We start from the raw sequence: 27,589 nt of genomic DNA, 5'->3' as shown, positions 1-27,589 counted from the left end.
ACGAAAGCAAATTTTTACAAAAATGTAAAATAAACGTTTTATATTCGCCTTCTCTGTGCACTCGTTTTGCACAGAGCAGCCCCAAACCTCCTCCTTTTCTGGGGTCCCTCACCAGTGATTTTGGCTCCTCCTCCTTTTCTCTGTGTGCCCCCATATCAAGCTGCTTGCTGAAGGGGCACACAGTGTGCTCTCTCCTGAGCTGCATGTGTCTATGGAGCAGATCTCCATAGACACACACAGTGTGACTTGGCTTCTTCCCCACTTCCTCCTCACATCATTTGATTGACCCGAGTCCCTGTGTGAAGATGTGGGGTGGGTGGATGTGTGGGGGAGGAGGAGAGAGATCCAGTTGTGCGCAGGGCTGGATAGATTGAGGACTCGGGTAAGTATTTAGAGATGTGGTTACCTGCATTAAGGTGAAAAGTTTTAAAGTGGATGTAAACCTGATTAATGAAATTTGACCTAGGCACATATATCTGTAGTGTTTTCTAATCTCTCTCCAAAGCCCTGAGTCCCATGTGTTTCTGCTTTTCTGTTTCTCTGTTATCCACATGATAACTTCTGACAAGTTCTCCAACACAGGAGATATAACCAGCCTGAATTTTGTGTGTGTGTATGTTGGGGGTGGGTGCTATAAATAGATTAGCAGAGAGCTGGTTTCTTCACAGCACAGCTCTGCAAGTCTTTACCTATGTGGAGTGGGGGTGTGTGCCTTTCCTCCATTCAGCTGTCTTGGCTATATGCCCAGACTTCACTTCCAGTGCTGAACAGGAGGAAAAAATCTCTAACAGGATGTGCACTTTCTAAAGAATCTACAGTGGATATAAAAAGTCTACACACCCCTGTTAAAATGTCACGTTTCTGTGATGTAAAAAAAGAGACCAAGATAAATATATTCAGAACTTTTTCCACCTTTTTAATGTGCCCTATAAACTGTACAACTCGGTTGAACAACCAACTGAAATCTTTTTAGGTGGAGGGAGGTAAAAATAAAATATATGTGCACACCCTTAAAAGTATACTTTGTTGAAGCACCTTTTTTTATTTTATTACAGCACTGTCTTTTTGGGTACGAGTCTATCAGCATGACACATCTTGACTTTGCAATATTTTCCCACTCTTTGCAAAAACATTCTAAAATCTGTCGGATTGCGAGGGCATCTCCTGTGCACAGCCCTCTTCCGACCACCCCACGCCGTATTTTCAATCCGATTTAGGTCTTTGGCTCTGGCTGGGCCATTACAAACCTTTAAACTTCTGGTGACGCCATTCCTTGATTTGGATGTATGCTTTAGGTCCTTGTCATGCTAAAAGATGAAGTTTCTCTTCATGTTCAGCTTTCTAGCAGAAGCCTGAAGGTTTTGTGCCAATACTGGTATTTGGAACTGGTATTTGGAACTGTTCATAAATCCCTCTAGCTTGACTAAGGCCCCTGTTCCAGCTGAAGAAAAACAGTCCCAAAACATGATGCTGCCATCACGATGCTTCACGGTGGGTATGGTGTTCTTTTGGTGATGTACATGTTTTTGCGCCAAACATATCTTTTGGAATTTATGGCCAAAAAGTTCAACCTTGGTTTAATCCGATCACATTTTCCCACATGCTTTTGGGACACTTCGGATGTGTTTTTGCAAAATTTAGTTGGGATTGGATGTCTCTTTGTGAGAAAAGGCTTCTGTCTTGTCACTCTACCCCATAGCCCAGACATTCTGAAGAATACAGGAGATTGTTTTCACATGTACCACACAGCTGGTACTTGCCAGATATTACTGCAGCTCCTTTAATGTTGCTGTAGGCCTCTTGGCAGCCTACATGACCAGATTTCTTCTTGTCTTTTTATCAATTTTGCTGGGACATCCAGTTCTTGGAAATGTCACTGTTGTGCCATATTTTCTCCACTTGATGATTACTGTTTTCACCGTGTTCCATGGTATATCTAATGCCTTGGAAATTCTTTTGTATCCTTCTTCTGACTGATACCGCTTAACAATGAGCTCCTTGTTAAGAAGCTCCTCCCCCACTTCCTCCTTACAACATTTGATTGACCTGAGTCCCTGTGTGAAGAAGATGTGAGGTGGATGGGGGAGGAGAGAGAAGAGAGATCCAGTTGTGCACAGGGCTGGATACATTGAGATCCCTCTAATGCTTTGGAAGCTCTCTGCGGACCATGGCTTTTGCTGCAGGATGCGACTAAGAAAATGTCAGGAAAGACCTATTAGAACAGATTAACTTTATTTGGGGTTAATCAGAGGCACTTTAAATGATGGCAGGTGTGTACTGACTCCTATTAAAAAGGAGTTTAAATGTGATTGCTTAATTCTGAACACGGCTACATCCCCAGTTATAAGAGGGTGTGCACACGCTTATGCAACCACATTATTTTTATTTTTTTGGCGTTAGTAACGTGAACCAGGGATTAATCGCTGCTACAGAATTTCCAGTGTGATTTGGCCCTAATGCTGCTGATAGGTAATGGAAAATACCTTGCAAGATGGCTTAAGAAGAAGGTAACACAGGTTTGCAAGTGCGTATGCATGCGGAAATTTTAATTTACTAAAAAAAAAAATACCGATCAAGTGGGATCTCTTGGGGGAGGGTGTCACATAATTCAATAAATCAGAGTTGTGGGCAGGACACCTTAAACTACAGCTAAAGGCAAAACTTTATATTTTAGTGTTTGATAGCAGGGAAAAGGATTAGAACACCGTCAGGTTTTTATTGCTGTATATATCCCCATTGGGAAGATTCACAGTCTCAATTTATCCTATTTTACCAGTATCATCTAAAGTGAAAGTAGAAGAAAATCCCAAATTTTCAGTTGTAACTAGAACAGTAATAGAAGGGAAATCTTCTATTGGGCACACTAGTTTTTAAGACCCTCGTGACAACCAGGGAGTTTTCATTCTGGAATTTTTTTTTTTTTTTGCTTCTTGCTTTGGCTATGGGACAGGAAATGAAGGGAAGTCAAAGTATTGAGATTCCCATGGCTAAAAAAAAAAAGGGGGGGGGGGGGAGTCTAACTGGGTTAATAACCCTCCTTTACCCTGTCTAAGAGCTGATTAAAGGTTAGCACATAGGAACAGAGCTGAGGCTGTCAATTACAGTCTCTGTGCTGTTGCTCCCTCCCCTCTCACCTATTTTTTTTCTGGTGTCGGGAAAACTTGTCAGAAGTGACTTGTGCAGATAGCAGAGGAATGAGACAGCAGACAGACATGACAGTGCTCTGGATTGAGACAAGTACATATTATAAAAGGACATGCTTGCCACATATTTCACGTCAGGGGCTTAAAACCACTTTAAAGGTTAAGTTCACCCTTGGCAACATGTTTCACCCACATTTAGAGTTTAACATGTTGTTCAATCACCTGCTGACACCCCAACCCAATCCCTTGTTGTGACAGCAGGCAGGGAATTATCTCCCTGCACCTGCTGTCACAACTCAAACCGCATAGCCGTGCGTGGCTTTGCCCATGCGGCTGAATTATTAATTTGCAGGGTTGTGTTTATAAATGAACCTACAACTACCATTTTGTAGTTCTCAATAAACTATGAGTTTTCTGGTGAGCGCTCCAGTAGTTCATTGATCTTCCGACAACTCAGAGTTACAGGCAGATAGTTAAACTGGCGTTGCACCTGCTGGAATAGCAAGAATAGATGCAATTTGCACTGTCCTGCACCCTCAACAGTGTGAACCTAGTCTAAATGTGGACTGTGATGTAAAAGGTTTTTTTTTTTATGTGATTTAGAGTCTAGGAAGGATGTGAAGGGGGACTGAGGACACTGATATTAGGGCTCATTCACACTTGTAATCTGTTTTGATATAAAAAAAAATAAATAAATAAAAAAAAACTGTTACCCCAAGGGATGAACACCATCCCTTGTGATAGCATGGGCAATGACAGGTACTCTTTACTGAGAGATCTGGGGTCGGATGAGAGAGTCTGGAAAGGTGGCAGGGTGGGACCCCCTTCCTCTGCCTGTAAAAGCGATTCAGCGGCTAATTAGCTTAAGCAAATTTCTAATGTCATTTTGACTTGTTTTGAATGTGAAAATTGTCACTTACCGAACAGTCAGCAGTAGTGTTAGCCCTGGTTCACATTGGTGCAATTTGGCATGTGACTTGACATGTCAAATCGCATGCCAAATCGGTGGCAATTGCTGCCAATGGCACCGTCCTGATCAGTGCGACACCGCACTGATTTTCAAAAGTAGTTTCTGTACTACTGTTGGTGATTTTGGGGTGCTATTTCCATTGACATCTGTGCAGAAACCCGCACAGATGTCTCTGAAATCGTCTCTGAAATCGGGACTGACATGCAGGAATGAAGTTGTGCGAGTTCAACTGAATTTGCACAATTAGATTCCCGTACTCGGTGTGAACCTAGGCTTAATAAGCGATATGATGTAGCAATGTTGTGTTTTGCTATATTGTATTAATTCTGATTCCTTTCTAGCAGTTTAAATGGATGCCATTTATTCTTCATTTGCTCTCAGTTAAAGTAGCCTTGCAAGTTGAAAATAAAAATTTTAAAATAAACGGTGTATTGGAAATGAGTGTCAAAATTACTTGTCTTTATACTCAACCATTGATCTTCATGGTCAACCATTTAGACAGCATTGAAGTCAATGATTTAGGATGAGAGCCCGGGAACTAGCATTCTGAAAGGGGAGTTTAATAATGGCAGCCCCTGTTTATTTTTATTATGACGGTGTTCCATTTAGGCAATCACATGAATACCTAAACTGCTCTATATTCCCCTTTTGTGGAATAGGTCTGAGAGCTGAGTGTAGGCTGACTCAGTAAAGTCCTCAGACTCGCATATGGGTTATGTTTGACATTCTTTTAGCAGGTTAGCAATTTTCAGTGAATCTATGAATAGTGACCTGCCCTATCTCTCCCTGATTCAAGTATGGCTTTTTGAGTAATGAGCCAAGTGATTCTTGCCGCAGGCAAGCGCCACATCAAACTGTATGGTACTGCACGAACTTGCGGTTTGGTGGCCGCAAACGTACTGTTTGTGCTAGATGCGTTTGGGGTGCCATTATCAAGTATTGATATACACATGTGACTTGTAAGGGCAGCACGTTCTTGTGCGGTGTGGGAAACGTGCACACAACATGCTTTTCCCACACTGCTTTCCAGTGTGAATAGGCCCTAATATTTTATTTCCTGCTGTATTAACATCTTGACCTCTGGAAGGTTTTACCTTCATGATCAGGGAGTTTTTTGCTATTCAGCACTGTGCTACTTTAACTGGCAATTGCACAGTCATGTAACACTGTATGCGAATAAAATCAGTGTCCATTTTTTTCACCTATAGCATAGGATGCATTAAGGTGAAAAAACATGAGGGTTTACAACCCTTTTAAGGCCAAAATGTATTCTGCTTCTGTCTTTGGTAAGAAAAATCTTAATAAGTGTATGTTAAACGGTTTGGGTCAAAGTTTTATAGTGTCCACAAACTATTGTGTATATCCTGTTATTTTATGCAGCTATAGATGCTATACTCTAATGGCTGTGATCAGCAACTTAGTGTGACTGTGATAGGGTGGCGGAAAATCTGGCACTAACTGACACTGACTGACACTGACTTCGCTAGTGACACTAATAAAGTTTTCAGTAATAATACTGTGCACTGACACTGTACTAATGGCACTGGCTGGAAAAGGGTTAACATCTAGGGGCAATCAAGGGGTTAACGGTATGCCTAACAAGTGTATTGTGTAAAGCAGTCTGATTTTTTTCTTGCATATTCTGGCAGTTTTTTTTCCCTCCCTGCTTTTCAGGGAGAAGAAGGGCAGTTGATTGCTGTCCTAACATCGCATAGGTGGTACAGCGAGCTCCTCCCGAGTCCCTGAATATTTGTGTGTGTTTTTTTTTTTTTTTTTTTTGTTTGTTGTTCAACCTGGTGGGTTGAATGAAAAAAGAGTGGACACCAGGTTTAAGTGTCATTTCTGTCTGCTGCTTCATTCATCTATTTACTTCCCTATTCTCAGGATGCTCTAGTCCAGTCATGTGATTGGCCCCCAGTGGTGGCTTCAGGGCAGATGCGGTACAGCCCGACAACGGTTGCCCCGTAGTAAACCTGTGGGTGATGTTACTATTCCATCTATTGTTGGCGCTTTGTCCTCTTCCCTGAATAAGGCTGCTGGGGAGATCATGTGACCATAGGTGACGCTTTAAGTACAATAGTTTGTCGCTATTCCACTAGTGTGAACATTTTTAAAGCATAAAATGGGGGGGAGGAATGTAATGTAAAGAGATCCAGATTATTATCTTCATTTATTTGCAGGTGAGTGCGCGGCCCCCCATGCATTCACATACATTGAATCCGGCCCTTAAGTGGAAAAAGGTTGCTAACCCCTGTTTTACAGTGTAATAAATATAAGATTTAGAAGAGGGGATTGGAGCAGATTTAAGCTTAGTCCTGTAACCCTGCCCTCCACTATCAAGAAGAAAAGATGTAATGTCACACGATAGACGTTTTTAGCCTTGTAAAAAAGACAACAAAGCTAATTTCTTAAAAGAGAAGTAAAGGATTTTTTTTTTTTCTTCATACTTACCTAGGTTGATGCAGCATTGGTCCGATGCTGCATCTGTCCACCAGCGCCTCTGCACTGAAAACCGAGCGATTGAACATCGTCGATCACTCGGTTTTCACAGCTCCGTGAGCAGAGAGCTGCAGATTGTCAGTCACAGCTCTCCATCCTCGCTCATGGAGCGCTGGGCTGTGGAGGGGGCGAAGCGGCTGTCTCAGGCTCTCAGTGGCTCACTGAGCTGGGTGTCAGTCCAGGCACCTGGCGGATCCAGACTCCGTGGTCGGGATGATGCAGTGCCTGGACTGACATTGGTGATGTCAGCAGGAAACGGACTTCAGTCAGCAAAACGAATTGCACTCCTGTGTTCCAAAGAAGTACAGCCGAACGAGGTTGGCTATACTTCTCCTTTTAAACTATGCAAAAAAACAGTTATGGTGCCTACATACTTTAGAATTGTATTAGAACGTATCTCTAACATTGTGTGTTCACAAATTAACTGTTCCAACTAGGGATGCACCGATACCATTTTTTTTTTACAATGAGTACAAGTGCCGATACTTTACTTTTACCATTTACGATACCAATACCAATTACCGATACCTACCGCAACAGTTCTGTTTTGTTTTAACTTCAGCTGTCAGCAATGGTACAAAGCTTTGAAAAGTTATTTACAAATTAAATATATATTTTTTTAAAGTTTAGCACTTTTTCAATGTGAAATGTGTAAATTAATGTTAATATATATGTGTAAAAATATTCTCTAACAAAGCAAACAAAAAAAAAAGTTTTAACTGTTTATCGTTTATAAAATAGATGTGAACAAAAGAAAAAAAGCAGGAAAATAATTAAATGAAGGAGAATAGGATGTGAATTAAGGCTGATTAGAGTAAATTAAGGGTTATTAAGGGGTTAAACAGAGGAACATTTGTTCATCCCTTTGATCTGCAGCTGAAGAAACAGAAATATACAAAAAGAAACCATGTTTATTTTAGTGTTTCAGGGCTGAGCAAGGATGTTAGTGCCAGTGCCGGCTGCTTTTTATTTTTTTTGACACCTCCAATTACTGGACTTCTTTATCACTGGGGAGACCCACTGACAGCTATAAGAACCGAGATTGAAAGTATCGGTTTAAGGTATCTGCATTTGCACAAGTACCGATACTTGGTATCGGCACCAATACTAGTATCCGTGCAACCCTAGTTCCAACACTCCATCGGTGTTATTGATTGTCCCAGCTGCCATTTAAATGTGAAGAAAAGTTTTATAAATACATGTAAATAAAAGAAATAAAGAAATGAATGTACTGTCACTTTTGAATTCTAATAATTTATATTTACTTGGCATTCAGTGAGATGGTTATTTAAAGAAACTGTAGACCTAAAACTAGTCACTGGTTAAAGCAAAGCTCCAGGCAAAAATACAACCTACTCTTGTACAATAGACTAACCTTCCTTCCCTTGTTTTTGGATATAGGTTTTTCTTTTTTTTTTCCTATTTGTTAAGTACCTTTTTCTGGTGTTTTTAAGGTCCACTTCCGTTCTGCCCCGCTATGGCGAGATACATCATTTCCAGGTCTGCATCGGCTCCTGGGATTGCAGTGTCAAAAATCCCAGGAGTAATTTGGCATTTCCCACTGCTAGCATCGAGTTATTTCAAAACCTGAAATGACGGGATGCTAGGCAGAGATCGGTGCCATTTTTGATTAGGCAATGTACTGTGGCAGGCTTTTTGTATTGTTGCTAGGGGCATGCTTCCTTCACACTTTTATATTCATTACCATTTCACTTGTACACCTCCCCTTGACCACTGTAACCTAGCAATGCTCCACCATTTCTTCGCAGCTACCTTACAATCATCTGCTTGTCCACAGTTTTTCCAGATTGGGAGAACCATTGATATCATCCCATAGCTTCCACTTTTGTGGTTTGACTTCATTCATCCTACGTTTTTAAATATCAGTTCAACCTTGATTTAACACTTAGGTCACTCTTCATAGGTCTTTTAGACCTGGGGATATCATCCCAGTTGTACTACAGCATTTTTACAACTTCTCCACCTGTCCATGTATGATGTTTTTTAATGTCTTTTTTTTTTTTCTTATTTTTGACACCAATTAATCTTTTTTGCTAATCATGTTTAGAGGTCGACCGATATATCGGCATCGATATCAGCGGACTTGCAAATGACTTCTGTAATAGAAGTCAATACAAGTTGCCTGAAAACTTCTGTGAAGAGACTTCTCCCCTCCTCTGGGCAGCCTGCCAAATCTGATAAAAAGAACCTGAAGGATACAATGTTTACACTTATGAATGAACTGAGCTCAGTGTGTAGAAGTTCTCAGTTTAACCATTTAAAGACTAAATCTTTTCTGACACTTGTTGCTTACAAGTAAAAATCCTGTATTTTCTGCTAGAAAATCACTTAGAACCCCCAAACATTATATATTTTTTTAGCAGAGACCCTAGGGAATAAAATAGCAGTTGTTGCAATATTTTTTGAAAAAAATACACTAATTAAAAAAAAAAACTAAGCAGTAAAGTTAGCCCATTTTTTTTTCATCCAAAAGTTTTGATTACCTGTTTTTGGGTATTTAATATTTAAGATATAGTTTTTTTTAGTTTTTTTTTTTTAATCTAAATTTTACATACAAGTGAACTGATTGGAGGTTTGTTTTGTTTAATGTTTAAATGTAAAAAAATTTTCTGTATCATTTAAGGTTGCCTTCACACTGGAGCAGACATGCGTTGACGGTAAAACGCTGCTAGTTTTAGCGGCGCTTTACCGTCATTTTAGCGGCGCTATTCGGCTGCTAGCAGGGTGCTTATAACCCAGCTAGCAGCCGAGGAAGGGGTTAAATGCGCCCCTGAAGCAACGCTTTGCAGGCGCTTCGGCAGCTGTGCACATTCATTTCAATGGGCAGGAGTGGTGGAGGAGCGGTGTATGATGCCGCTTGCAGGACTTTTTTTTTAACATCCTGCCAGCGCATCGCCTCAGTGTGAAAGCACTCGGGCTTTTACACTGAGACTGCAGGGGAGCCGTTTTACAGGCACTATTTTTAGCCCAAAAGCGCCTGAAAAACGCCCCATTTTATGAGATGAAGGGAAAAAAAAAAAATCGGCCTAATATATCGGCCCAAAAAAATCGGCATCACATATCGGCCATTGGCCACCGCGATTTCTAAATATCGGCACCGGCCAGAGAAAAACCCATATCGGTCGACCTCTAATCATGTTTGTATGGTGAGTAAAGTTTCATAGATATGTGCTACCACAGGGTTGGTTGAGTGATTACAGGTTTTTATTTCAAGTTTGTCATTCCTTCATACTGCACATACGCGAGTTTGGGAGGGGCATGATGGGTAGCCAGCATGCACCTAATGCCAGAAGAGAGACCCAGTGAGTGAGTAATCAATGCTGCACATCTACAAAAATGGGGACACTTGACGATTGGCAATTGTGAAAGAACAAACCGTGACATTCACAGGGGTAATTTTACAAAAATAAATAAATAAAATAACGACCGGATCTCTGCTTTAAGTTGCAGTAAGATCCCAGAAAACATCATTGGCATTGTGGTTGTAAACTTTGTTATTGCTGCGTTCTAGTTGAAATGTTGTAGGTAGAGGCAACTATTCAGTACCCTTTTATAAATGTATGTAGTGTCGCGCCGCTCAGTATGTGTGGAAAATCAAAAAAATATTTTAATGCTAGTATATACAAAATAATTTTTACAAATCTGATATATACGTGATGTGTATCGTGTATATCACAGGTTTGTAAAATAATTTTGTATATGCTATTTTATGATTTTCCACACATACTGAGCAGTGAGGCACTATATACTTTTATGTTATTTGTGTTTGATGTGGAAACACATGTAAGGTGTTCACAGCAGCTTGGTTTGCATTTCATTGATAAACATTGGAACATTGATGGAAATTCACCTCTTAGTGGCAGCACGGAAGTAATTATTTATATGTGTATGTATAGTAAATATGTCAAGCACTGCATAAATTGACGACGCTATGTAAGTACCTGTGATTAATACATACTATTCAGTACCTTTGCCTGAACATCCAGTCTGTGCCTCTGCATAAATAGGAGATTTGGAAATGTTCAATAGGCTTCTTTTGACTTTTGTAGCATTAGGGGCATGATAGCCAAGTTATTTTTAGAGGGTTTGCATTCTTCCATGCTTATTATTAAAGCCATGATAACTCGATTAGTACTGTTTTCCCTTAGGAAGGTTTTTCTGTTATTGCATTATGGTTAGGTTATTTGAAGTCAGTTTAGAAGCAAATACTGCTTGCTGGAGTTCTTGAAGCTTCAAGAAAGACTTTAACCAATGGCACAACACCCTCTATGGTCAAAACGTGTATTGCAATTTAAAATATCTTCAGAGTGAATCTGAGGTAAATTAAAAATGCGATTTTGGTCTATGTTCGTGTGCATTTTAGCTTGAGTTGAGTTTTTAACATATGAATAATTTGGTCTTTCTTGCTTTTTTTTTTTTTTTATACTCTCTCTAAATCCCCCCCCCCCCCCGTTATCCTTGTTAGAATAGTACTGACTTGCTTGCTGATGTTAAAATGTTTATAAACTCGGAATTGGACCTAATGTATTTTAGCTTATTGACCAAATATTTTAATTTTGTACACTGTTTTTGCAGTGTAGTTTGCAATACAAAGAATGTTGGAAGATAAATAACTGGGTCAACCTCTGGTTGACCTGTCTGCAGTTTGCTTGATTTTTGCCTTGGGCTAGAGCTCCACCTTGTGATCTTGAAGTATGGTTGTATAATACTATCAAGGGCATGACTGGTGCACAGCTGTATCATATGTTTATGGATAGTCATTTTTATTTAGGATGAATAGTAGAATTTTTTTTTTTCTATTTTTTTTTTTTTTTTTTTTTTTTTTTTTTTAAATCCACCACTTTACTTTGGCACATCCACAAACTGTAAAATTAGCCCATGGAGATGAATTGTAGTGTATTACTTTACAGCATTTTTCACACATGGCTAAAAAATTTTGCAAAGTAAGAACACTATTTTAATACTTTTTAGTAATTTACAAAATGCACAGTGGGTGAACAAAAGAAAAAAAATTCTAAATCCAATCAATATTTGGTGTGACTAACCTTTTTTTTTGGCTTCAAACAAGCATCAATACGCTGGCCATACATTTTACAATTTTCTTGTACAGCTTTCCTTTACTTTAGATTTACCAAAACTATATAATATGAGGTCAAACATGAACATACAAAGGAAATTGAATCAGAAAATTGTATATTGTATGGCCAGCCTTACCCTTGCACAACAAAGTCAGGGAGTATATGAGTAACCCAGGGCTTGACAAATTTGCTTTGAATCTAGGAGCCAGCTAAAAGTTGGGAGCCATTTTTTTTTTTTTTTTTTTTTTTTTAAATGTGTGTAACATGTTCCCGAAGGATAACTTCTCCTTTAACCCTTTCACAGCCAGGGCAGTTTTTTGCACAACATAATATTACCGCAAAGATCTAGGAAACACAACATTTCTGTAAAAAATACAATAAAAGTTAATTTTAAGGGGCACAAAAGTGCAATATATTACCCAATTTTTTGGTAAAATATAAAAGCCCAGGATGCACCAATTGAATAGATACCCAACATGCCAAACCCCAAATTTGAGTGCGTCTGTGAAATGGCAACAAATTTCAGTACCCTATATTTTCCATAGGTGACCCTTTAAAAGCCCCCTATAGATAATCAGTTTACAAAGGAAGTCTGGTGCTAGAACTATTGCTCTCGTTGTGCGGCGATATGTAACATGTATCGCAGTCCATGTTTAACCACTTCAGCCCCGGAAGGACCTGCCCCCTTCCTGACCAGAGCACTTTTTGCGATTCGGCACTGCGTCGCTTTAACTGACAATTGCGCGGTTGTGCGACGTGGCTCCGAAACAAAATTGACGTCCTTTTTTCCCCACAAATAGAGCTTTCTTTTGGTGGTATTTGATCATCTCTGCGATTTTTTTTTTTTTTTGCGCTATAAACAAAATAAGAGCGACAATTTTGAAAAAAACGCATTATTTTTTACATTTTGCTATAATTTAACCACTTCAATACCACGGACGTCATATGACGTCCTGGGCTTTGAGCAGGTATATCTGAATGATGCCTGTAGTTACAGACATCATTCAGATATCGCCGGTTTCAGCCAGCGAATCTCTACATCATAGGAACGATCATAGTGGCCGTTCCGCCGCTTGATCGTTCCTATGGGAGGCGATAGGGGACGCCCCCCCCTCCCGTCGCCCTCCGGTGCTTGCTCCGACTCACCGTTACGATCGGTGAGGCGGAGAATAGATCCGCCGGCGCCGGATGTAGATCGGTGAGATTTCCGGCGGACCAGGTGGTCCCCGGAGTCTCTATGATCGTCGGAGGCCGGGCGCGATGTTATGACGTCACGCCCGGCCTCTCCATTCAAAAAAACGGCGCCGCTTCGGCTGGGAAGCGGCGATCGTTTTATTTTTTTTTTTTATTTCAGGCTTCCCAGCCTAGTGGTGAGATATGGGGTCTTATTGACCCCATATCTCACTATTAAGAGCACCTGACATGTCATATTGCTATTACAAGGGATGCTTACATTCCTTGTAATAGGAATAAAAGTGATCAATTTTTTTTTTTTCAAAAAAGTGTCAAAATAAAAAAAAATAAAATATAATTAACAATAAAAAAAAAAAAAAATTTTTTTTAAAGCGCCACTGTCCCCGTGTGCTCGCACGCAGAAGCGAACACATACGTAAGTCCCGCCCACATATGAAAATGGTGTTCAAACCATACATGTGAGGTATCGCCGCGAACGTTGGAGCGAGAGCAATAATTTTGGCCCTAGACCTCCTCTGTAACTCAAAACATGTAACCAGTAAAACAATTTCAAGCGTCGCCTATGGGGATTTTTAAGTACCGAACATTGGCGCCATTCCACGAGCGTGTGCAATTTTGAAGCGTGACATGTTAGGTATCTATTTACTCGGCGTAACTTCATCTTTCACAAAATGCAAAAACTTTGGGCTAACTTTACTGTTTTGTTTTTTCTTTAAACACAAAACAGTTTTTTCCCCCAAAAAAACGCGTTCGAAAAATTCCTGCGCAAATACTGTGTGAGATAAAAAGTTGCAACAACCGCCATTGTATTCTCTAGGGTCTTTGCTAAAAAAACATATATAATGTTTGGGGGTTCTGTGTAATTTTCTAGCAAAAAAATGATTTTTACATGTAGGAGCAAAGTGTCAGAATTGGCCCGGTATTGAAGCGGTTAATATATAACCCCAAAAAAATAAATAAATATATATATATATATAATATAATATAATATATAAATTTTTCCCTCAGTTTAGGCCGATAGGTATTCTTCTACATATTTTTGGTAAAAAAAAAATTGCAAAAAGCGTTTATTGATTTGTTTGCGCAAAAGTTATAGCGTTTACAAATAGGGGATAGTTTTATGGCATTTTTATTTATTTTTTTAAACTAGTAATGGCGGCGATCAGCGTGGTTTTTTTTTTTTTTTTTTTATTTTTTTTATTGTGACTGCGACGTTATGGCGGACATGTCGGACATTTTTGACACATTTTTGGGACCATTGTCATTTATACAGCAATCAGTGCTATAAAAATGCATTGATTCCTGTATAAATGACACTGGCAGTGAAGGGGTTAACCACTAGGGGGCGGGCAGGGGTTAAATCAGTACTAGGGAGTGTTTTCTAACTATAGGGAGGAGGGGCTGTGTGTGTCACTACACTAATCTCTGCTCTGATGACCGGGAGCAGAGATCCAGTGACACTGTCACTAGGCAGAACGAATGGAGAGATGCTGTTTACATCAGCATCTCCCCGTTCATCCTCTCCGTGAGGCGATCGCGGGTATCCCTGCGGTGATCGAGACCACGGGACCCGCGACCCTACTCACGGAGCTCGCGGCAGGTGCGAGCGTGCACACGCCGGCAAATTCAAAGTAACGTACGGGTACGTTACTTTGAGCAGCCGTGCCATTCTGCCGACGTAAATGTACAGGAGCCAGTCGGGAACTGGTTAAAGGCAGCCCACCACGTGTGTTTATGTAGTGGGGGTGGGTTTATGTGCTTGAGTCCAAAACTGAATTGTTTTAAAACCCCTATGTGATGTTGTGTTTTTTTTCTTTTTTTTTTTTTTTTTTATAAGACATGCAGGGTCTAAAAGATTCTGCATGTCTCCTATGTGCTCCACTGAATATAATGCAATGCACATTGCACTGTATTACGTTGTTTCCTGGCCTTGATGACCGGGAGAAACTGTCAACGGGGACCCAGAAGTGACGTCACTTCCAGGCAGGGTGGATTTGATTTTAAATTAAGTTGATTTAAATCACTAGTAAAAAAAAGGCTTGCTTTAAATTAACTCGATTTTGAAATCCTAATTTTTAAAGAGCAACTGTCATCTCTGTCCCGCAGCTGCTCCTCCTCTGACCCGCTGTTGACTCACCGACAGTCCCATTGACTTTAATGGGACGGCTGGTGATGCGGCAGTGACACAAGAAGGTGGGGGACGTGGCTGCAGCAGGTGAGTGGATGGCCTCTAACAGGCTCTGCCATGACGGATCTGAAATGACAGGTGCTCTTTCTGATTTAGAATAATAATCTGTCAGGTTAGTAAAGCAGCGATATATCAGGGGATAAAGGAATGTTCCTAAACTTTGTTTTATCTCATGGTTACTGTGAAATTGTGTGAATGCATCAATGCAGAGCTTGGATTCATTGAATGAGTTTACCAAAAATTTAAATATTGCAGAATATACAGCCTCATGCCACATAACTAAGCTCAATTTCATGCTGAATAAACTAGATTATTACTGTATCTTAAATAGAAAAAATATTTTTTTTAGATAGATTTTTACTCCAAAAGCATTTTATAAAAATAAATTTGATAAAAAATAAAAAAAAATCAGATTTAAATAAAAATCATTTAAAAAAAAAAAAAATGTAAAACTTATTTTTATCCATCTTGCTTCCGGGCCAGCAACAAGAAGGTGGAGGTAAGCAGACGTGTGTGGCATTCAGGCGGCAGCACAACATTTTTTGTCACCATGGCAATCTGGTGCCTGGGGTTTGTCGAGCCCTGGATTAAACAGTTAAACAGTTATACCAAGCAGCTGCCAATGATCATCAATTTCATATGTAGGTTGAAACACAACAACTGAAACAGATGTGCAGGAGGCTTAAAGGAACAGCCTAATTCTGTTCCTAAGGTGAGGTTGTGGAAGACCATTTATGTCTCAGGTCATACACCAAGCCAAGACTAAGCACAGTAACAAGACTAGGGCCGAGGCAACTAATCGTTTGACAACTAATCGATTATGAAAATGGTTGTCAACTATTTTCATAATCGAATAGTTAATTATTTTCATGCCCGTTATCGAGCATTTGAGAAGTATTGATACTTGTACTCTGTCTTAAAATTGGTATCGGGACAACCCTATTTATAATCGATCAATTGTTCAGCCAATTAGTTGGCCTGCGTACAGAATGTATGATTTGTTTACATATCCGGAAATACAGTGCAGCACACAAATACAGCCTCATGCTACAAAACTAAGCTCCATTTTATGCGTTTTATGATGCTTTTTGCAGAAACACACCACAGTTCATTTAACACGGTTTCCTATGGGACAGGTTCACATATATGCTTTTTTTTCAGCCGCTGCATATTTGGAAAGGGTCAGTGACTTTTTTCAAGGCAAAATTTAGCTTTTTTTGATTGTTTGATTCAATAGACTTTAATGGAGAAGCTGCAGGAAAGCATGTAGTGCGTTTTTTGCCTCAATTTGCGTATTTTTTTAAATCTGCGCAACAACAATTTGGCCAAAAAAAGCATAAGAAATGCAAAACACATACCGCATCAAAAAGCACTGTAGAAACGGATCAAAAGCAAACTGCATATCTGTGAAGCGAGCCTTATGATGGCCATACGCATATCGATTTTTTGGATGAGAATATTCATACGAAAAATCTTTATACATTTGCTGAATGATAGAATATCATTCAGTTTTAAAATTAATTTAATTTCTCAACGAACACCACATACACTGTCTGAAAATCCCTTTCACCAAGAAGTTTTCTATTCTGCTCCTTTAAATTTTCCTGTCACTGTAGTCGAAAACTAATGTCGATTTGATACCACTAACGATAAGAAAATCGAACAAACGTTCTTAGAATACATTTTCTTTTTTCTTTTTTTTTTTTGGAGGAAGACATTGTTTTTGTATGACCAGCATAAGTGACCACAGGCGCAGGGAATTTTTTTAAAAGCCACTTGCCTATATATGACAAGGGAGTCTGTCCTGCATAATATATTACAGATCTGTCTGAAAATCAGCAAAACAATCTTAAATTGTATTTTTTTTTTTTTTCTTTAAATAAAAAAATGTAATTTCCGAGTCTAATATTTACCAGATTCACCTCTAATGGTAAATACAGTATATCTCTTCTGTCTGTTATTCTCAGAGTGGATTAGATATTTTGCTTCCTAACACTATAGTTATTTATATTTAGCACTGCATATACAGTACATATTTAAGAATAAATTGCTTTTTTTTTTTTTTTTTTCTTTACATATTAACTAAATTATACACCACACTTTTTTTAAGGTGGTTATCCGATTATCAAAACAATAATCGGCCAACTAATCGATTATGAAAATAATCGTTAGTTGCATCCCTAAACGAAACACAAGGTGGTTTCGAGCCTGTCTGGAATTACATGAAGAGACAGAAGGATTTGAGGCAGCCTACATCCACAGATCTGTCTTTAGTTCTCCAAGACGTTTGGAACAATCCACCTGTTGTGTTCCTTCAAAAACTGAAGTGTACCTAGAAGAGTTGATACTTATTTGAAGGCAAATGGTGGTCGTACCAAATATTGATTTCCTTTCCATTTTGGCATTTGATAAAAATAAATTAACACTTCTATTTCTATTGGTATTCGCGTGTGTGTGTGTGTGTGTGTGTGTGTGTATGTAATATATAAATATATATATATATATATATATATATATATATATATATATATATATATATATATATATATATATAATACTCCTTTCCTTAGGACACTTTTACCCCCTCCCTGCCCAAACCAGCTTTCAGTGTTCTCACTCTTGGAATTTTACTCAGTCATGCTACACTGTGCCTAAACAAAATGTATGTCCTTTTTTTCCCCACACACATCAAGCTCTCATTTGGTGGTATTTATTCAGCACTGTGTTTGTTTGTTTTGTTTTGTTTTTGTTTTTTGCAATATAAGCGAAAAAAAAAAAAAGCAAAACATTTTGGGGCCCTTTTTATTATTTTTTTTTTTTTTTTTCATTCATTTAGGCCAAAATGTATACATATCTTTGGTTATTGTTATTTAGTCTATGTGAAAGTTAGTCTACAAGCAATGCTACATGTCATTGAACATTGATCGATCCTGATGTATTGAGACTATCGTTTCTTCAGGCCCTGAAATGCCAGGACAGTACAAATGCCCCTTTTTTGTAAAGTAGACCGTTCAAGGTATTTAGTAAGAGGCATGGCGAGTTTTTTGAAGTTGTAATTTTTTTTATTTTGGGAGGATGCATGTTATTGGTACAGGGCCAATCTTCACTGGCCAGACAGAGGGTCAGGAGTCATGCAGCCTTATAGGACAGTCAGAGGAGAATCGCTGGACATCGCCTAGTTTGCCTGCAAAGTGCGCCGATCTATGCCCGCAAGCGGGAGCAGATACCTGGATTTGACAGGTATCTGCTCCTCCCTCCCCCTGAAAGGTGCCAAATGTGGAGGAGGAGGGGAGGAATCCGATCACTGGAAGTTCCATTTCTGGGTGGAACTCTGCTTTAGGATGATTACTGAAGCTCTCATTTAAAGAGGTTCTATAAAAGAAAAAACTTTTATAAAAAAATAAAAACCTGGGAAGCAAAGGCATAATGAGCTAGTATGCATCGCATACTAGCTCATTATAAAATATTTGCCTTTAGAATGAAGCCCCTGAGATGGCTGACACATTCCCCTGAGTTTCTTCCAGATTCGCGGGCTCTGGCGTTGAGTGGCCGGAGCCATTAAGACGTCATTCCCGCGCATGGGAGCCGCGGTTCGCGGCACAGGGCTTGAAAGGAACAACACCCGTGACCATTCCTTCAGAGCTCATGCACCAGCGATATCAATGGCTTCATGCAATGTAAATATCTCCTAAACTGTACGTTTAGGAGATATTTACACTACCCCTAGGTACGCCTTATTGTAGGCTTACCTATAGGTAAATGTCTGCAGAGGAAGTTTAATTCCTCTTTAAGCATTTCTTGTGAACCATAATGGAGTATTTATAGTTTGTGGTGTTGGTAGCATTGCTTTTTACTTATAGCGGAAATCTGGTTTGTGCATAGTACCTTACAATTGTGACATTTTTAGATATCTGTGTAGCACAAATCCAGCCAATATCATTTATAAAATATTTTTTTAAATTTTTATTTCCATCTTTCCTTGTTGGTGGAGTCGAGCCCCAAAAAGAAACTTGACTTGGCTTGCGAAAAATTAGCTTCTAAATTTTGGTTTCAGCATAAACATTGGCCCTACCATATCACATTTTTCATCTAAATTGTCTGACATCTGAAAAAAAAAATGCATATTCTAAATTTGTGATGTAATCTACCAAAAACAGGACAGATGTTTTGTTTTTTATAACCATCGTCTTAAGCATAATGGAAGTGATTTATATTCTGAAAAATTGGATTTGTAGTTCTCTTTATTTTATATATATTTTTTTTTGTGCATGTTCGTGAAAATTGGTTTATTTTGACTATATAGGGTTTCGCTCATAACTAAAATGTTATCGGTTTGTCTGTAGATTTTACAGTTACGGCTGGTTATCACAATTCAGAAGAGGTCTATGAACCAAATATTCCAAGGGTGTTGGTTTTCCAGAAGATGATAAAGAAATGATAGCTGCACCAGAAATCCAAACAGACTTCAGTCTCCTCCAGTAAGTCTTTATATATCTACTTGTGACTAAAGTCAGAAGCTGCTCCTACAAGAGCGCCGTCTGCCTATTCATGATTATTTTATTTTTTTTGGGATAGGTAGAACACTTAAGATCAGAAATGTGTGGGAAGATTCAAATTTTAACTGGAAATACTCTTTAAACTTTTTGTACTGTTGTGTATGCTGTATTCACCTTCTAACTAATTTACTGAGAAATTTGATCAGATCAAATTAACACATTGTAATGCTTCTTTAAAAGGCCTCTGGATCCTTCCATTCATGACATGGGCCCACTTTCCTGCAATGCACCACCCAGGTTTGTTCTCTTATATACTATAACAAAAAAATTAAAAAAAAAAAAAAAAATGCATTATGGGTCTACCATGGAAGTCGACCTTAAAAGAGAATAAATTGCGCAGGAGTGAAATCTCCCTTTTATGTTGTGCGCATGCCTTCCAAAACTGAACCTCCAAAGACACATTTTACCACACAGTGTGTGGGTAGACTTTTGGTAGTCAAGGCAGCTGTATTGTTTTGCTGGTAAAGAATTAATTATATGCATATACTGTGACTGCTAAATATTCAAACGAGAAACTGAGCATTGGTGAGCTGTGGAGAGTGATTTAGATGGCTTTTAGGTGCAGCTGGGCAGTGAGAGGCATATCTAATATGCAGCAAACAGACTAGAGTCCTATGCATAATGTGCAGGCTATGTCAGGTGGTATTTGGTTTACATGCTAGTGTGAAAATAACTTGGTCTTGCCTAGAAAAGATGCTACTGTTCATCCTTTTTGGGGGCCACATTACAGCATGCAATAACTGGAGATGGGGAGAATCAGCAGGTAGCTTATGTGGTATGGAGAGGAGCAAATGCTAACCATATAAACAAGAAGGGGACTGAGTATCTTTCGTATGTTTAAGTGATGTCTTTTATATTTTAATTATCAAGTTGCCTTTTCATCATCATACAGGGACCCAGAAACCCATTTCTCATCTGACACAGACTTTGATGACACTGAAAGTAAAATCCCAAAACAAGGCAAAGGAAAGGTATGTTCTGCTTTGTCATTTTGATTAGCTAAAATATTTTAAAAGACATAAGACACATCATGAATTATTCTATTTACTTCCGCTTATAGAAAGGAAAAAAAAATGCCACAGAGAAGGGAAAAGGTTCTTTGAGACCTGGTGGCCCCAATTGGATGAATGGTCATCACCAACAAAATGGAGTAGAGAACATGATGCTCTTTGAAGTGGTGAAGATGGGCAAAAGTGCAATGCAGGTAATACAGTTTAGCAGACGTTTGAATTTTAAATGTGTTGTGCAAAAAAAAGTCTGGGACAGTCAAAGCTGGTTGGCTGTACTTCTGTGGATCACAGGTGTGCAGTTCTGCTCTTCCGTGACCCGTTTTAGGCCAACAGCGGACTGAAGCCAGCTGTCGGCTGACGTCCGAGTCTGTCCAGGCTGGTTAAAGATCATGACCATATGGTCGGGATCCACCCTGAACTGGCACCTGGCTCAGCCTCTCAGTGAGCCATTGAGAGCCAGAACCAACCGCTCCTGCCACTTCCACAGCCCAGTGCTCCATTGAGAAGGGGTGCAGAGCAGAGAGGCGGTGACTGACAGTCACTAGCTCACTGAGAACTGAGCGACCAGTGTTCTTTGTTCCCTCCGTTCTCAGCCGGTGGGACTATATGGAGCCACCTAGGTATGTATGATTTGTAACCCTTTCGTGCCTAAGCTTATTTCTGACATTTGTTGCTTACAAGTTAAAGTCTGTATTTTGTGCGAGTAAATTACTTAGAACCCCAAACATATTTTATATATATATATATATATATATATATATATATATATATATATATATATATATATATATATATATATATATATATATATATATTTTTAGCAGAGACCGTAGAACATGGATATGCACTTAGCGGACGTCCAGATGTTGCAAAACTACAAGTCCCATCATGCCTATGCCTGTGGCTGTCAGTTTTGCTATGCCTCATGGAACTTGTAGTTCTGCAACAGCTGAAGGCCTGCTAATTGCATATCCCTGCCCTAGAGTATAACATGGTGATCGTTGCAATATTTTATGTCACACGGTATTTGCACAGCGGTCTTTCAAACACACTTTTTTGAGAAAAAATAAGTTTTCATGAATTAAAAGAAAAACTAAACAGTAAAGTTACCCAATTTTTTTGTATAATGTGACACATGATGTTACATTGAGTAAATAGATACCCAACATGTCACGCTTTGAAATTGCCCACACTGAATTGCATGGCGTCAAACTACGGTACCTACAGTAAATAATCTCCATAGTCGATGCTTTAAAAAAAATTTAACGGTTACCAGGTTAGCGTAACAGAAGAGGTCTTTTGCTAGAATCATTATTAGAATTATTGCTCTCACTTTAATGATCGCGGCGATGCCTCACATGTGAGATTTGAACACAGTTTACATATACGGATGCAACTTGCGCATTCTTTTTGTTTGTTTTTTTACGTTGTCACTCAAAAAAAAAAAAAAGAAAAAATTTCTGATCCCTTTTATTGCTGTCACAAGGAATGTAAACATACCTTGTGACAGTAATAGGTGGTGACAGGCATTTCAAAGTATTCAGATCGCCAAAAATTGCAATTCTGAATACTTTTTTTTTTTTTTTTTTTAAATCACTGCCATTGGCAACCGAGTAAAGCGGAAGTGACGCTGTGATGTCGCTTCCAAGTTTTTACATAGGAGACGTGAACAAAGCCCTCCCCCCCACTCCTACTCCTTAAGGATAACAGCCGTGTGACTCGGTGAGAGAAACATGGTAGCATAGTAACCAAGCCTCGCCGTGTACACAGAGGGACCAGTCACATGCCATCCCGAGCCAATCAGCAGAGAGTAAATCACATTAACAGAAAACATGTCCACCCGCCCCACAGAATGAAGAAAGTGCACATAATTAAGTTATTGATACTAAAGCCAACTTGGAGGATCAAGGTGTTCTATTGGATGTAAGTCCAACAGCGGCTGCAGCAAGGTCTGAGGTCACAAATCAAATACCGATAACTAAATATAAACCAAATGTAGACAAGACACTACTCCAAGAGTTAAATGAGAAACTTAAAACTAACATTGTTGACAACAATAGAGTGGGTTAGAAAATAGCCCATATACACAAATAAAATAATAAAATAGATTTATATGTAGAAAAATTCATAAAAAAGGGGATCTCAGAGCAAAAGTAGGCAATTAAGCTCTATTTAAAAAAGAGTTAATGTCCCACTCTACACTCTTTCCCTGTGGATGGTGGGTCTGTAATTCATAGATCCAGAAGGTCTGGATACCCCTCTTGTCCTAGCTCCACCCCTCCATGGGGCACTATATCTGTCAATAATAATAAATTGAGTCCCTGTAGGGTCACGTGCATGGTGTTGTCGGTAGTGGCGAGGAACTGTATGTTTAGTACTACCAAGTTTTATTAGATTGATATGTTCAGTAACTAGCCGTAAATGTTCGTATAGTTCTGCCGACATATTGCTTCCTGTAAGGGCAAGTCAGTAAATATACCACATGGGTTGTGGCACAAGTAAAAAAATGCTTGATGATATAAGATTGACCAGTTACCTTAGAGCTAAATTCCTTGGTTGCTTACGACCACAGGAGTTGTGATGGCAGACCAAACACTTTTTGCAGGGGTAATAACCTGTCCAGTTGTGGAAAAATGTGGGCCTAACTGGGGGATTGATGATGGATGGTGCAATCTTGCTTTTAAGTGAGGGCGCACCCTGGTAACTGACCTTGGGTCTCTCAGGTAGAATAATACCAAGTATTTTGTCATTCCTTAAAATTCCCCAGTGCCATTCATAAATGTCTTTAATCTGTTTGTATTGTGTTGAGAACCCAGTAAGGAATGACCATTTAAAGTTGTCAAACTAGTTGTCAAAACAGCGCTTTAGCGTTGTTTAAGCTGCGCTTTTTGGTTGCGGGGGGGGGGGGGGGGGGGGGGGCGCTTTTAACCCCAAAGAATGGCTTAAAAGCGCCAGTGTTGCAGCGCTTTCATATAGCTTTTCAGGCGTTTTGGAAGCGCTGCCCATTCATTTCAATGGACAGGGCGCTTTTGGGAGTGATAAATGCAGGGCTCCCAAAGATGCTGCTTGCAGGACTTTTCCCAATGTCCTGCAAGCGCACCACCCCAGTGTGAAAAGTCACACTGAAATGAATGGGAGGTGGGTTTCAGGCTCTATTTCTAGCACTAAAACGTCTGAAAACTGCCTCAATGTGAAAAGGGTCTTAGGAAGAAAAGTCTTATGTCTTGCCACCCTACCCCCACAGCCCAGACATATGAAGAATACCTGAGATTATTGTTGCATGTAGTGCACAACCAGTACTTGATAGAAATTCCTGCAGCTCCTTTAATGATGCTATTGGCCTCTTGGCAGCCCCCCTGGATCAGTTTTCATCAGTTTTGGGGGAACATCCATTTCTTGGTAATGTCACTTTTGTGCTATATTTTCTCCACTTGTTGCGGAAAAAAATGAGACAATTAAAGCGTAACTCCGCTTTTGTTGAGAAAAAAACATCCCCCGCGGTTATCTATGTACATTGCAACGGATTATAACAAACTTTGTTGCAGATTCCTTCTTTTTGTTATTCTGAAGAAATCCATGTGTCTTTCTGTGCCTCTGTGCTGAGTGAGTCTAATGGAAGTGGTTTCATAAGTATCAGTCAGCTGTGGCAGCTGCAGAGCACTACTAATGAAAGCTGCTGGGCCTGCATCCCTTTAGACGTGTTCCTATTGGAAGTATCTCACCAAAAATGACATTTTTGTTGCAGGGGATGCCTGAAATCTGACTTGTATCTTAGGCAGACTTCTGAAAAAATTGGTGCGCCAATCGCACAAGCAGGAAATTATATTTCTGGGGAGTGGTCAGTACACATTCTGTGTACAGAACTCCATGTAGCCATATTGCATTGCATTTATAGAAAATTGCAGCGGCTGCAGATTGAAAAGGAAAGGTCATTTTTTTATAATATGACTTGTGTCACCATATTATTTATTTTTTTTTTGCTCTTTGTTTTCCCCATGAAAGTGGAGTTGCCTTTTTAAATGATCAATCAATGTATGAAAAACTAGGGTGAAATCCCTTTCCTACCCTTGTTGAGGAAATAAACTTCAAATTATACCTGGCACATGAATTATCTCAAAGAAAGAACTTTAATATTTAAGAGGAGTGGATTATAATACACCTACCATCTATATCATCCCCAAAGTTCATAGGTCTCTCCAAAACCCACCCAGTAGACAGAATATTTCGGTGGTAAAAGGACCTTTAGAACTACCTGGATGCCCTCCTTTAAAGAAATGGTCTTTAAACTACCCTCCTATGTGCAGGGTACCAGACATCTTCTTGTTAAATAGACAATGTGATCGTCCCGCCAGATGTCATCCTGGCCATTATTGATGTAGAATTTTTGTGTACATCTTTACCCATACCCCATACATGGGGCCTAACCTCGACTGCACACTTTTTGGATTGGAGCTTTCCAACAGTGGGGGGCTGATTTGAGTTTTTATTGGAACTACTGCAATTTGTCCTCAAAAATAACTGCTTTCTGTTCATGTGCACCAGCTACAGGCAGATCCGGGGCACATCAATGGTTTTCCCTTGGACGCCTGCTTATGCATGCCTAAACCTGGGTTGGTTGGAGGAGGAAGAGGTATACTGCTTTGAAATGTACCTCAGCTATGCTCTCCCATGGCTGAGATACATAGATGATGTTATATTACTCTGGGGGGGGGGGTTGACTTCATTGGGGAATTAACTCCAATAACCGGACTATACGCCTTAACTTTACCCACAACTTACATCAAATCTTCTTTGTCGACCTCTTGATCAGGCCTGAAAACGAAAAGCTCATTACCAAGACATATAGGGAAAAAACCGCTGCCAATACCCTTCTGGAGGCTAACAGCCATAGCCCGAAATTGCCAAAGGCATACCCACTGGACAGTTCCTCTGGATGCGCCGGAACTGTACTTTGGAGTCGGACTACAAGTTAAAGGTGGCACAGCTATATGCAAGATTCGGGGAAGAAGGTCCAGAAGGAAGGCATCCCAAAGACCAAGACTGGAATTGCTCAGCTTGAACAAGACCAGAAATCGGGCTCATGATAAATGGCCGGACCCTGTGAGAATCCTCACCCCATGTGGCCTACAGTGGGACGGAGTTGGGGCCATGTTTACGACGCGCTGGCACATGCTGACTCGTTTGCCCCAATTGGCAGAAATTGTAGGGCCCAGACCATTGCTGTTAGCTAAGAGGGCCAAATATCTGGAGGATGAGCTGGTGCGATCGGAGTTAATTAAATCTACACCCGGCAACTGGCTTCAGATCTTCCCTAACTTAAAGGCATGATCCCATGCAGAAGGTGCCATTTCTGCAAATTGGTGGACAGAAAAGATGTTTTGACTGATGTGGATGAACAAAGATCTTACCTTTTTATAAAGCAATTCATTAACTGCAATACAACACGGGTTCTCTATATATCCTAGAATGCCTATGTTACAAATATGTGGGCAAAACAAAACGCCCTTTTAAAAGTTCCACAATGGTCAAACCAAGGGACTAAAGATTAAGGGTTTTTATGCCGTAAAGCTATCAAGCAGAAGCAAAGACTTAAACTCCATCCTCTTGCAAAGCGAAAAGGAATGGATCTATTGTCTAGGGACAATGGCGCCCAAAGGGTTAAATACTGAATTAAATCTCCAGGTGTTTTTAATGCCATAGGAACTGATACCACGACAATCTAAAAAAACTTTCACATCTGACTATTACATCTCCACCTATGCACATGTAATCATCTTGCTAAATAATCTAGTACAGCTATATATGTTTCTGTTATCAATTTTAACAGTATGTTGAATGTCCACAAGATGGTGGTGATCTATCATCCATCAAACCCCTCACTGTATCCACAAACGTGAGTACCACCCTGCAGGTTTACTGACCCTATTGGGACAAGTTCCATGAGTGTTTGTTTTTTCTTCTTTTTTTTTTTTTTTTTCACGCTGGATACCACGGAGCTATGTTTTGGGGAAGGACCAGCGGGTCAGCTGAGTGACTGAGTGGCTTTTACTGCCCACTGGCTCTGTACAAACACGGAAGATATCCCCATATGTGCATAAAACTGCTCATATATTGGTAAATCTCGTCTGCCTATGCACACCGTACATGGTGCTATCGGCAGACCCTGTACAGCCACAGCCACCCATAACCCACCTCCGCCTAGGGTATATGCTGTTGATGTTTTCTCAACATTGAGACTCCAGATACATATGTACCATGCTGTACACTAAATGGTGGAAACTTGGTAAAATAGCGAGTGCAGATGTTGACTGATTATCGGCTAACAGCCGTGTTTCCTGGCTCACTGTAATCTGACTCCCAGCATCATCCTTGCACTACATTGTTATTTATGATGTAGACTGATGATGCATATTTGGTTTGTCTGTGAACCCGGGGGTGTGCTTTTAGTGACAACATTGTCGTATTTGTGTGTAGCCTGCTTTATGTGGTTCAGTTTATTTCGTTTTTGATACTCCAATTAAAGTTTACCAAATCGAGGAGAGACTGCTACTTGCCCCAATTCTTTCCTCTTCTATAGAACTCCTGCAGTTCCCTTCCCATTTGTTTTCTCTTTGTGTTTGGGAATTGAAGAAAGGGGCTCCACCTTAAATCTTTGGTGAGACGATAACCCCCCGCAAGTGCTGGCCGTACACTTATTTAACCAGCACCTTGATCCTGTTGTACTTTTTTTTTTTTTTTATTTGTAATTTGTGAAGACAGGAGATTGGGAACTAGGTGCATTGAACAAATGTAAATTGCATACAAAAAACATGAAAGATGAATTTAATGCTGCATCTAAAACTGTCATGCACCTTAGAAAATCATAGTTTGTTACACAAAAGGATGGTTATGTGGTATTTGGAATGATTAAGAATTACAAAAAATAACTAT

At 39.7% G+C, this 27,589-nt stretch overlaps 1 protein-coding gene across 3 annotated transcripts in view; it reads left to right on the top strand.

The window, feature by feature from the left end:
- The window catches only part of STAG2 (STAG2 cohesin complex component), a 192,241-nt gene that overhangs the window by 61,226 nt on the left and 103,426 nt on the right, over positions 1 to 27,589 (top strand). For 2 of the 3 annotated variants that reach the window (XM_073599421.1, XM_073599422.1), the window contains exons 2-5: positions 19,437 to 19,571; positions 19,830 to 19,886; positions 20,542 to 20,620; positions 20,710 to 20,853. In XM_073599421.1, coding sequence (XP_073455522.1) covers positions 19,528 to 19,571; positions 19,830 to 19,886; positions 20,542 to 20,620; positions 20,710 to 20,853 — 324 coding nt within the window. In that variant the 5' untranslated portion in view covers positions 19,437 to 19,527. The remainder of the gene's footprint in view (positions 1 to 19,436; positions 19,572 to 19,829; positions 19,887 to 20,541; positions 20,621 to 20,709; positions 20,854 to 27,589) is intronic. The other variant, XM_073599424.1, reaches the window with a different exon arrangement.

The sequence above is a fragment of the Aquarana catesbeiana genome, linkage group LG09 (assembly GCF_042186555.1).
Source record: "Aquarana catesbeiana isolate 2022-GZ linkage group LG09, ASM4218655v1, whole genome shotgun sequence".
NCBI lineage: Eukaryota > Metazoa > Chordata > Amphibia > Anura > Ranidae > Aquarana > Aquarana catesbeiana.
Note: the sequence above shows the minus strand (reverse complement) of the source record. Positions and strands in the feature narration are given on the sequence as shown.